We start from the raw sequence: 13,027 nt of genomic DNA, 5'->3' as shown, positions 1-13,027 counted from the left end.
TACTGTTCAATAGGTGAAAGGGAAAATAGAATATGATTTGTATTCCTATGCATATGATATGGGGAATGTCTCATTTTTCTCACATACATTTAGTAAGATTTTCCTTTAAAATTATTTAAGCAATTTACATCTCTAACCAAGGACACTTCTTGTTAATCCCATTAAAGACCTTGATAAACCCATGAGAAACTTCTGAATTTCCTGGAGCCTGGAAATCTTCAATAAAGAGATAAACTTTCACAAAGTCACATCCTGAGTATTTATGATATCTCCCCTAAAATTTTTCAGCTCATTTTCCAGTTTCAAACAAATTTAATAGAGGGCAGAGGTCTCAGAACTCTAACTGGAGTAAACCAAAACTCTAAGGTCAGTGAGAACAGCTTCTGTTTGCACTAGGTGAAGTGGAAAACCTGTTGTAACACAGTAACAGAGAATGAAATTAATGAGAAACAAATGAAGTGACAGAGAAAGATAACCAGCACATCCATCAGTCATTGCTTCTACAGTTTTTATCTGATACTACCTTTCCAGAAGGATTTTTATATAGGTTTAAATATTTGTATTTTTAAAATAGAGAACTAAGTGTTGACAAGAAGTGGGAAAAGGAAAAGATATGAGATCTAGTCTCTTTTGCTGAGGACTGGAACAAAGATTGACAGTGCTTTTGAGGCACTAAGAAAACAAGCTTTAGATGGTAATTACTATGATTGTTATACAAGAGCAAAAATGTCTTAAAACATACAGAAATGACAGCTTAAAAAACCCGACAACTTTCTGAAAAACTAGCCACTTCTACCTCTGGGTTTGAAGACCTGAATTAGATTATAGAATGCATAAAACAAAAGCTGAAGAGTAACTGCAAAAGGACAGAGAAGCCTGGATGACAGTTTAACAGCATACATCAGAGAGGCTGAATTCACTGTTCTACTCATACTGAAAAATACGGTGCAAATTGTAGTTTAGTAACCTCAACTCAAAACAATAAAGCTACTGGAATAGATGTGTATGTATGTATACATAAACAACTTTGTCATCACGTATGTGAACTTTAATGCCTCCACATTTATTAAGCCAGTTTTCAAGAGACATGGTCATCATGTTTTAAATACAGAGGTGTGACACTATTTGAGTGTGACAGTTTAAATTACTATTTGCCTAAGGGAACAAGAAAGTGCAACTTCTGGTCATCAAATGTAGTGACATTTTCACAAGAACTTATACCCCATTTGCTGGCTGAGATGGGATGAACAGGTCAGACAGCTCTCCCTAGGCCAACTGCCTTTAGTTTTCTCTAATCTACAGTTATAATGAGATCTAATCTAATCTACAGTTATAATGTATTCAGTCATGAATACACTATGTTCCATTCCTGATGATACTGTATTCATTATTCTATCTTGATCCAAGCCTAGACGAAGCCTTTGGCAGAAATATAACAAGTATATTTTGTTAGAGCCCAAGTTATAACCTCTGGGTTGTAATAAACTAAGTCCTTTCTAACCAATGACCGCCTACTATTCCTAAAATCCAGTAATTTACAATAAGTCCACTGAATCTTGACTCCTCAAGTCTTTTCTTCTGTTTTTGAGAATTCTACTTTTAAACAGACCACAAAAGTAAGGGAGAAACTGCCAGTGATGAAAACAAACTATGAATACCCAGTGTAAATGCTGTATTATATTGACAAACAAAATACTGAGAGCAAAGCAAAGCAAAGCAAACGACGGGGAAAAAGTTACCAAGATTTCATAGCCCTAAAGCAGTAATTTTTAGGGGATTATTTTAATGACATTCAACTATTGAGTCTATTCGACGACAAAGCAGATGACAAATCAGAAAAAGGCTTTATAGAAATAATTATCTCAGCAGCCAAATTATTCAAACTGACAATGTGCATAAACTTTACCTTGTTTAGCCCTGTATCAAACAGTATTTTCTGTAGCATGTTCTCTAAATGATAGCACTGATGTGTCTTGGTTAGAAGAAAATAAATAACACTATCTGTTCACACAGTAGACTAGGAGGCAGGCAGTGTATTTTTAGCTACGGTTAGTGCAAAAGCCTCTTGGAAGTGTCTCTTACCAGTTCTTCTGCACTGCCTGCTGCGTGATGGCAATAACTGATGAGACCAGGGATGGGCTGTTCACCTTTTGCCATGATAACAGCTGAACTGGTGTAGGATGGATGCTTCTAATGCACAACACATAACAGCTATGAATACAGTGACAGGAAAACATGAAACTATACAAGCAAATGACTGAAACGGAATGAGGTAAAAACAAGTGTGACACTGAAATGGCAAGCTCATATGAACACAGCCGGTTTAGATCTCAGGTATTTTCTGCCTTTAAAATGGCACATATTATTTACTTTTGTCTGTATCAAAAGAAATTAAGATATTTTCAATGTGCATTAATAAAAACTGAAACTGGCAAGTAATAATTACCTTAATTCATCCCTGTAAAGATATATGTAATCAGGATTTTCTGTACATGAGGAGATGATCTCCAGCTGCAGCTGTCTAAGAAATGTCAAGATGTCTCAGACCTGAATTCAAATTTCTGGAGTTAGAATGTTGCTGCTCTGATTTAGAAAATGTTTAATACAATTTTGAGTCACTCAGACTTTCAATTCTCATAATAGGAATTAAAAGCACAATTTGTGGAGTAAATATAGAACAATGCAGTTTAGGAAAAAACCTTGCCAGATACATAGGAATACATTGTCTTTCCATTTGAAGACTGAAGACAAAACTGAGGTACATATATATTACTTCAAATAATATGATATTTCTTTGGAAAACATTTAAAATTTCAATTCAAATGATTTGCAAGTGTTATCTGATTTTTTCCTTTTGTAGTCTCAAATTTATTATTTTGGTTTGAGTAATGTTGATCTATGAATTGCTGGTTAAATCAAGGCTATCAAGACAATGTGATGATACTTAGTTTTGTGGCAGAATTTCACGTCTCTTATGTGGACATGCAAACCGGAATACAGTAGTCTGGATAGCTTATTACTTAACCTGCTACCTATATGTCCTACTTTTTACCAATGTTTTTAGAAACCAACATTTTCTTTTCAAAATAGGTATCATGGCCTAAGAAATCCTGTTGTGATTCCTTAGTATGCCATTTATTGGACTTAACATATTCAGGCGTGTATTTTGAACTAAAAAAAACCTCACTAAAAATAGTGTGTCACATCAGAATGGTATAATAAAAATGCATGGTAACATGCAATATATCATACAATATATCTCCCACTGTATTTGAAATCATCTACTGAAACAGGATTCATATATTTTTATGAAGCAGTATTTCGACAGGACATACCTAAAATGTATGTCTTTGACCACACAGACATCAGTGTATAGTCTTAACATGCAGATTGGTGGAAAGTACCTGAGATAGAAACTAAAGGGTCTCTCAGGGAAACAAGCCAGACTCACCTTAGCTGCAATGGCTGCTGCTGTTATATGTGAAGAAGAACTGTCCTCTGTTGAGGCAACTCCACTATCCTTCTTCTCTTCCTCTTCTTCCTCACATTGTACTCCTTTGTCTTCTGTCTGCTTGTGAGGGCTGGTGGTTGGAGGAGGAGAAAGAGGAGGTGGTGGTGAAGGTAGATCTTCAAGCTCATCGTGTACCTCCTTTACTTTTACAATGGCATCCCGCAAAAGATCAATGGCGTGAGGTAGGGCTGGCAGTATAAACTGAAAGCATTCCTACACACAAGAAGAAGAGAAATGCTATGAGAAGTTACCTGCAGAAGTAAATAGGAATTTTTCAGATTTACTCTTAGAATGTGCTTGGGATTTAGATGCATCTTCTCACCCAATCATAAATAAAACCTTAAATGCCCTATACAAGTGCTCACAGAGGGCAAACTCAGAACCATAACTGCAGACTATACTACATATTTTTGCTACGGGGCTACTGTAATTAAGCTAATATTGGATAAAACCTTCAGAAAACAAGACTTAAATTTTAATGAATACATAACACAAAAACCAGTAGATGACAGCTGGCAGAATGCTACAAAAATGCAGAATAAAAACATTAGCTCTATCCCTGCAGGGGTATTAGCTTCATACCATTCCTATTACGTTCCTTCACAATTAGAGAACAATTCATAAGGGTTTCCATAATTATACTTCCATGTAATTACATCCTTTTTTATTCGTGGACTTATCCTATATACTGGAAGAATGACAAAATACACTAATTATAATTTTACATAACTCAGAAATAATTGTTCATAAATAAACAATTTTTCAAACCTCTCCTTGCTCTGTGATCTTAAAAATAATGTTTATTTTATACATCTGGAGAAAGTAAAGCTGTAGACACTGTGTAACTGCTCTTCTTCTGTAATGGGCATACTTATAGACAGCTACTTTTGCTGCTAAAATATGCTAGTATTTCATAAAATCAAAGGGGAACCTCAGGACATCACACACTGCAGGCTCCTACTCAGATCAGCATCAATATGAAATTCAGACAGGTTGCTTAGGGCTTTGCTCAGTAAAGTCTTGAAAAAAATCCAAGAACAGAGACTCCACGGCCATTCTTGACAACCTGTTCTAACACTCAATTACCCTCAAAGTGAATTTTGTTTTTTTTCGGTTGTCTTTTTATCTAGCTGGAAGCTACCTTCTTCATTTTAAGACTATTGTCTCCCACGCGCCTCTGTAAAAAGTTTTCTTCATATAATCTGAGCAGGCCACATAGAATCATTACATTATTTGAAAATGATGGCAGGGTCACAAGAATGAATTGCCATGGAGGTGCAGTGAGGGAACATACAAGTTGACAAAGAAAGCTGACGTTACTCCTTTTGTTGTACTTCATTTTCAGTTTTGTTTCTAGCATGAGGAAGACTATTTAAAATTTATTTCAACATTTCAGAGAATCCAGAAAATAAAAAACAATAAACATTTTATAAATAGATGCTGTAACAAATATTTTTAAAAAATGCCTATGTAAACAAGATACAGAGCAAGCCATCCACCAGAAATCACTAGAGTTTATATAAGCCACTGTGTAAGGCAAAACTACAACTCACATTATGTCCTCAAAGCTTCACAATAAGAACCCACCTTTCAATTGCTCCTTTAAGAGTAATGAAATGTCAGACTACTTGATGGCAAACTAGATTAACATAGGATGCTGTATATAATGAATATATACTAAAATATATTTGCAAGCATAATAATTATAGCTTCTAATGTAACTGTAAACTTCAGAGTTTTTGTGTCTCTACAGTACTATTTTTTAAATGTTTAAAGTACTGAAGCATACAAACATCATTACTTCTGTGAAAAAGCAAACTTGAAGTGAGTGGTAAACAAAGACAAAAATCAGTGAACTGACCAATAATAATGAAAAAGTAATTAAGGACTAATTTTTCAGAGAAGCATGCTCCCCTACTGCTGCTGAAATAAAGCCTTGTTGGCTTGACTGTTGGTGAATAGGTTCCCAGTAACTACTCCAAAGCTCATTTTGTAAAAGTTCATTGTTTTAGGCAATTGTTAGTACTATTATGAAAAATTGTTACAGACACTAAAATTTCTATGAAATCTGTAATTTCACACTTTACTCTCTTTAATATCATAAAATACCTTTTGCAAGGCTAAAAGAAAACTGGCCAGAACAACAGATCTTGATTCAGTGTACATGCCACACATTCTCTGGAGAGAACATGTTTGGTATGCATTATGCCCATTTTGAGATGGAACATTTACACTGCTGCCATTTTCTATTAGTATTTTAATATTTTATTAACGGAATCTGTATATTGCTGCAACTTCATTGCTTTAAATAAGCTTCTTATATGATTTTATTGATATAGCAAGGAAATTAGCAAGTCATAAACCAGAGAAATGAGAAAGATTCCTGGTAACAGCTTGTCCTATTTGTTTTTTGAGATCCAGCCTGTTACGGAACAATTTTCACTACTATTCATCTTAAAAATTTTTGCTGAAATCTGATACCTTTAAAGATGCCTCATATTAAAATGAATTGTGACAGAACAGAGTATCATGACAGGAACCAGTAAATCACCAGTTTATAAAAATCTTGCTTGTGTAATGAAATCATATGACTCTATTTTATTTTCCAACAAAATTACCTTTTTTATATCTTATCAAACTATTGCTGAAATACTTATTAACATTTTTTCACTTCTTTTTCTCATCCTCTTTCTACAATTTACCTATCTTCACAGTCTGAGACCCTCAGGGAAGAAAATGACAATTTGTTTTCTGTACCCACCATGTTAGGAGTGCTACTTCACACAACAGAAACCATTAGAGATTGTAAGCTATCTCATCTCTTTCATAAGTCAACAAAAAGTATCGACTTCTGAAAAATATTCTTACAGGTGCACTAGTTCTCCAAGATGTGGGGCTCACTGCTATGTTAAATTTGTGTACATACACATAAATTCCCACTCATCACAACTGGAAGACCTTCAAGTAGGTATACTCCCTCCCCACCATGCTTGTTGCCTGTTTTGAAGGCTTTTAAGTTTCTTTTCAATTACAGAGTCTCATTATATTTCCTAAAAAGGCTCTTAGGAATGGTTGAATCATAGGAGGGCTTACTGAGCTCTTGAACTGAAATATGTAGACAATATATCTAAAAACCTGTGATGGCTGCTTAAGATAATAGTATTTGAAGCATTTCCTCTTCCAGGTGACAGCCTACATAAACATTCTTTATTTATCTCTGGACATAAATCTTTCAAGCAACAGTGACTTCAGGGCTGTGCTGCCAAACACATTAGAACTGTCTTTCCTGTGATTGGGTACTACCAGTTCAGAAGACATCGATAAACTACAAGGTACACATTTGTTAGAGGCCAGCAGTAAAGATGTTTTTTAACAAGGCCACTCACCTAGTCTGGGCTCTGAAGAAATGTGATCTTGTGTTTGATGGGAAATCTACCTTAGCAGCTTTGTATTACATTGTACTGCCTACTGTTCAGCTTACCAGTATTTGTGTGGAAAAGGCAATTTCTAGATCTGTCAGACAATTACATAGAAAGAAAGAGCACTGAATGATCAAGCCTTATTAACACACATGGAGAAAAATCCCTCCTGGTGTTTAATTCTGTTTCTCTTAGCTCTACAGTCAGAATGCATGAATAAAACCATAAAGCCTAACTTCTCTGTCCAAATGAAGCAAAATACAGACAGAAAACAGACTGTATTAAGGGCTTAAAATCTGGTATCCATACCCAAAAAGATCTAAAATGTCCTTAAATGTAACTTAAAATTTAAGTTACATTTTTTCCTTCTTCCTGACCAGAACTGGCAATGCTCTTCATACTCCAACATATTCTACCATACACTAGGTCTTCCTCTTCTGTGAGAAAAAGAATACTTTCTTGGAAGTTCTAGACAGCACAGGGATCAGGTACAGACTGACTATAGAAAGGGGAAGTGTAAGGAACCATTAAAGGGACTATCTTTATTAGCACTTTTACAGTGAGCACTCTCCTGCACTAAACGTAATGCTGTCTTGGTCACACACCTTCAATCAGATTGGAATTGTATCAACCCTAAGAGTTATGGTGCATTCAGATATATGAATATGCATTTCAATTCACTTTTGTAAAATCTGTAAAACCATGGGTCCTCAGCAGCAGATCAGTAAGAATACTTCTTACCTGTGACCCCTTCTTGCTACCTGGTAGATTAATTATGAGAGTTTTCCCTCTGATTCCACACACAGGTCTGAAAAGAAAGAAAAATCCAGAGTGAATTTTTTGCATGCAGCTTTTTCCACTGTAGAAACAAGAACAGAGCCTTTAGGATGAATTTTACTATTTATCAGAATTTATAAACTTATAAAATATTTAAAAATATTCATTACCCATGTCCTCATAGAACAGCTCAAAAAATGCTGAGCTGAGGAAGCATCAAATAAGGCTGATAGAGTCTAAGATTTAACTGATAGTATAAACACTGGCTAGATTTCTGTCCTTTTTGAGATCTGTGTGGGTTCCGTAATTCTATTGTTTCCTTAATACGCTCTTTGATATAGTCCTTATTCGCTCACACACATGGCTCCTTTGTAACGTTATTGATGGTGTCAATCCTCCTGCCAGGCAGAATTACTAAGACATGCTGGTTGCATTAATTAAAGCGTGTTTTCTTTTTTTTAGAGATACAATGTAAGAAAAGCACAGAGGGAAGTAATTCTCAAGTGAAAATCGCACTTACGTAATTATGCAATTCATATCTAATTCCTCCTGACAGTCTTCCCCCTGCCCCCACCAAAAGATGGAACTCACTATCAAAGATGGAAGATTTCATGTTATTTTTTGCCTTCAGGAGTTTGTTTGGTGTTGATTCAGGGCTGAAGTTGAACACCCAACTGCTGAGCGCTTTCTGTTGTTTAGAGTTTGCCTCTTCCTCCTTTTAGCTAAATATTTGTCAAGAAAAAGTCAGTTAAAATGACTGGACTTTGCCTTGAGGTTGTAAAGAGTGCCTCTTGCTTTTCTCTACTTTTTACAAAATCAGCGATGAAACACCCAGACCTGGGTATAAGGATAAGAAGAACAAAACCAAACCACTGAGATATAGAGGCTACAGCTGATAGAAACTGTGTAACAACAATCTCTTTATCAAACAAAAACAGGAGCTGTAAGTGAAGACAGAACAGAAGAGCAACTAATTTCTTAATAGGGCATTAAAACTGATTTTGAGCCAAGAGACAGGGTTTGTGGGATAGCCAGCTTCCCTGGATTTATTCTTATATAAATAATTCTCAGTGATTAATGTAATTTATAGGTAGCAGGGCATTTTTTAGTGGTAGCAAGCATTTTAGTGACAGCTGTCATAATGCTTACAGTTAAATAGCACAGAGACCTTTTCTTGTGCCATGATATGAACTTTTGATATCACCGTCAAGACAGCTTGAAGACAAGCCTCATTCTAACTGGCAGCTTGACTATTGAATGACTCCTAGCTTCTGTTTTCCTATATTCACTTCTTTGACACTGTATCATGTGTGTTAAGAAAGAAATCCAGGTAGTTGAGGAGTATATATTGAATATATACTGAAATGCTACTAAAATACAAAAATGGAGAGCCTAAATTAAAGAAATATGCTCATTTACTCTTGTTGCAGTAGCCAAACTTACAGAGTACAAACTCAATCAAGCAAATCCCATTTATGGGATACAGTTTATGTCAGATTCAAAATAAAGGACATAAACAGAAATTATTCACAAAGGAATTAAAATGAGGCAGAATTGTGTTTGGCAGATAGTTCCTTTAATAATCTTAGCTTTTTTATTCTACTTTAAATAATTTCAAACATTATAAGCTAAATGACCAGTACAACCGACCAATAATAAAAAAGGACGAGACCAGCAGCCATTCTCCTGAAAGCTACAAGTTTCAGCTGTCAATAATCAAATTTAGTGACTCAAAGACAGAAATGAAGCTGCCAAAAATTTCTCAAGAGAAAATGCAAAATTAAGTAAAAGCACTTAAGAGCTGTATGGCTTGCAAAAACTATTGTGCGTGCTCCTAGCATAAATGCATATAAAATGTGCATTCATTCTAGCTAATTAGAGTGATAAATTGATGATATTCCTCCAAATACAGAACAGTTAAGGGAGATGCTGTGGACCTCATGTTTTCCTTAGCCTTGTGATGCAGTGGACAGAAACTTTGAAAAATTCCCCATTGTCTGGGAAAGAAGAATACAAATAGAAGCAAGGGAGTGGAAGGAAACACAGGATGTGGGAGAAAGAAAAGGGAGAAAGAAAACAATAGAAAGAAATGGATGCGGCAGGAAAAAAATACAGGTCTGATGCAGAAGCAGGGATGGAGATTGTGATCTCTGAAAAAAACTCAGGATCTCCTTGGGAAGAAACTATGCTGGTAAAAGTACAAGGACAAGGAGACAGAGAGTGCTTTAAAAAGCTTCAATAAAGACTGGCACATCACAGGTAGTTGACAGGTAAGGATTCGGGTAAAGGGAAGAGGTAATTTTGGGACAAGGACCACTTTGGAAGCTCACAGAGAAGAAAAGGAAACACTTTCAGAAAACACATAAGAAGGTCTACTATGCTCTAAGATACTCCCTGCTGGTCTTTGGGACTGAATCCAAACTATGAGAGCCTCACTGCCCCTCATTTGCCATCTGTAAATCCAGTCTACAAAATAACTCACCACTCCCTAATGCTGGCCCATAGTCAAAAAGGCAGCCTGTAATTTATAACAATTTTAGACATTCATGTGATAAAATTCAACACGATTGACCTAACATTTCCAAGCCTGCAGGTGATTTATAGAAGTGTCAGCTTAATGTTGCATAATGGAACTTCTGCTTTTCCTTTTTTGAAAAGTCAAAGAAAATACATGCAAAATTATCCATCAGAACTTCATTTCAAACTGAAGTCAATGAGAGGTAAGCTTAGGACAAGTAACATTTAATGATAACTACTCTGAAAAAATTAGGATCTACATTTCTCAATCTGTGCACCTAAAATTAGTGTATGTTTTTGACCTCTGAATGTGTGCCTTAGTTGTCATTGCAAACGGGGATTACAACACTACTTCAATTTGCAGAATTTTCTATGAAAATATATTAATAATTTCTATGTTACAGTAAATAACAAATGCTGTAAGAAAAATATCCAAGGAAATGAGTTTGTATTCAGAGAAGATTCTGAATAAAGAGCACTAAACTTGAGACAGGATTACACATAGGACAGTCAAAACAAAGAATAGTAAATTTCCTTCCTCCACCTTACACATTTGCAGATAAATTCTACAGAAAAAAACCGTAATCATCACACACAAGCATTCACGCAGAACTGAAACCATAATGCTCTAATTTTGTAATTTTTGTGTACTTCTATGATCTGAATAGTGTCACAAAAATAATGGCCTTTGCTTGCTGATTGCTTTTAGGCCTGAAGTAAAGATTTTACCTGGAAAATTTTAAAAAGCCTAATATCATTGCATGCAGTATCTTTGCAATGTTATCTGCCACCACTCTCATCACTCTCATCAATTACTACTCAACGTGGCTGTAGGTTAAGGGACATTTTTTTCTATATGTACAGAAGTGTCAGGTTACAATCCAGCATTTTGGTTCCACTGCCGTTACAACATTCTTGCAGGCATCCTGATCATACCTAAATCAAACTTGGTAGTGTCATCTAAATGGCAATCCTTTTCTTGATCAGAAACAGAACAGCAAAATTAACCTTTCCTCTCCTTATGGCAGCATTCTATTATCCTTTCCCTTCACATAAACACAAACTACGATATAAAAAAAATTGTAACAGCTAAAGAAAATGAAAATAACTGCTAATTTGGACAGGACCTGAAGGTGTTAATTTGGTAATGTTGCCCTTTCAGACACATGATTGATAAGTAATATGAAAAGTTTTAAAATACCTAGTTGAATCAGTAAACTCTCATCTAAATGTTTAAAAAAGAAAAGTATCTGGATACAAAGTTGCAGATTTGGAAGTTACTTTATTTTTTATATAATTATCTTCTTGTTATACTGTCGTTATGCAAGAAGAAATCAAAAACCTGTAACAGCCATTGTTTCTTTTTTACCTTAAAACAACATTCAAGCACAAACTAAATTCTATGACAGGTATCGATATTACTAAGTCTGTCATATGTAAAATGAGGTAAATTGAATGAATAAACTAAAAATCAGCTCCAGAAAGGAATACACAATAATAAGAGATGACACTGATGAAAAAGAAATAACAGGCAGAGAAACAGTTACTAGGTATTCAGTAGGAAATACCAAACTCTAGGAGTTACAGTATTTATCTGAAAGCATGGGATAAATATTCAGAGATCTTTTGCTGGTATTGGAAAAAAACATTATCAAATCAATACATTTGTATTTATCAAAGTGTCTTTTTGCTAAACAAAACATTTTAGTACTTGATGAACTTCACTTACCACCAAAATTCCATAGCTCTAGGATGAAAAGACAGCAGTTTAACATCATGCATCAACATTACAAATAACCTGGCACAGAAAATGCAGGGGGATACAGTCTAATCTAATGGAGACAACAAACAGAACTAAAATAAAGAATGCAATTAGCATTCTTGGAATGTGGCCCTTCTCTGAAGTTTAAGACTTCTAGACTTGATAACAGTGACAACCTTCAGTTATCTGCGCCTTGTCATTTCATAACAATGCGTATTTCTAAGGAAATAGTTCACCTCACATTCTGAAGGAAATGGTCTTACCTAGAGAGCATGCCCAGAGGAGTTACATTAAGTGATCCCATCAGCATTGCCAGGGCCATCCCTGGGGCTTCTCGCTCTATTACTTCTTTAGTGGCCTGCAATCAGAGATTGAATAGCAAAGTGAGTGAAGAAGTACAAGGACAAGAAAAACATGAAACCAGGTAAAATTTGGGTAAGAATATCTTCTTTTTTTGTTTCTGCCAAGAGACGTCATTGCTAAATTCTCAACACTGAAATACGTTAAAGAATTTTCTCTTGGTTGTATAAAATAGGGAAAGACAAGGGGTTGGGAGGAAGTACTGTTAGCTGTACTGTAAAGACTTCTATAGAAAATGCTAGAAGTCAGCACCCTATATATATAGGAAATGTTAGCCAGCATCACATAAATAACAACTCCCTCCAACAGAAAGGATATAATGTTTGTGAATAAGCAAAGAAAAGACCAAATGTAACTGCCTTCCTCATCAATCTCATGTGCATTTTCCCACTGAGATTTTCCCAGGCATGAGAAGGGTGAATCAGTCTGTGCAGAAGACAGAAAAAAAAAGTTTGCAAAGGGAAGCCCATGTAGCAGGCAGGCAGGAAAACAGTAAAATGGTAATGATAATGGCCAGAGGCTGAGGCCTTCCCTTTTGATCATGTCTGCAAAACAGCGATTCCAAACAGGCTGGGGGCTTTTATTCAGAAGCGGTCTGTATACAGTGGGCATTGAGAAGCCTGGAAACAAGAGTCTGAAAATTCTTATCTTTTTAGTCCTTTTTTCACACAGGGAATTAGA

At 35.5% G+C, this 13,027-nt stretch overlaps 1 protein-coding gene across 4 annotated transcripts in view; it reads right to left on the bottom strand.

The window, feature by feature from the left end:
* GPHN (gephyrin) overlaps positions 1-13,027 on the bottom strand; it is a 286,661-nt gene that overhangs the window by 98,501 nt on the left and 175,133 nt on the right. For 2 of the 4 annotated variants that reach the window (XM_031049092.2, XM_005149265.3), the window contains exons 5-8: positions 12,250-12,344; positions 7,672-7,738; positions 3,452-3,724; positions 2,083-2,190 (exon numbers count right to left, since the gene is read on the bottom strand). In XM_031049092.2, the coding sequence (XP_030904952.1) occupies positions 2,083-2,190; positions 3,452-3,724; positions 7,672-7,738; positions 12,250-12,344 (543 nt within the window). The remainder of the gene's footprint in view (positions 1-2,082; positions 2,191-3,451; positions 3,725-7,671; positions 7,739-12,249; positions 12,345-13,027) is intronic. The other 2 variants (XM_034062164.1, XM_005149266.3) reach the window with 1 other exon arrangement.

Source organism: Melopsittacus undulatus, chromosome 4 (genome assembly GCF_012275295.1).
Source record: "Melopsittacus undulatus isolate bMelUnd1 chromosome 4, bMelUnd1.mat.Z, whole genome shotgun sequence".
Classification (NCBI taxonomy): Eukaryota; Metazoa; Chordata; class Aves; order Psittaciformes; family Psittaculidae; genus Melopsittacus; species Melopsittacus undulatus.
This window is presented reverse-complemented; position numbering and strand designations above follow the sequence as displayed.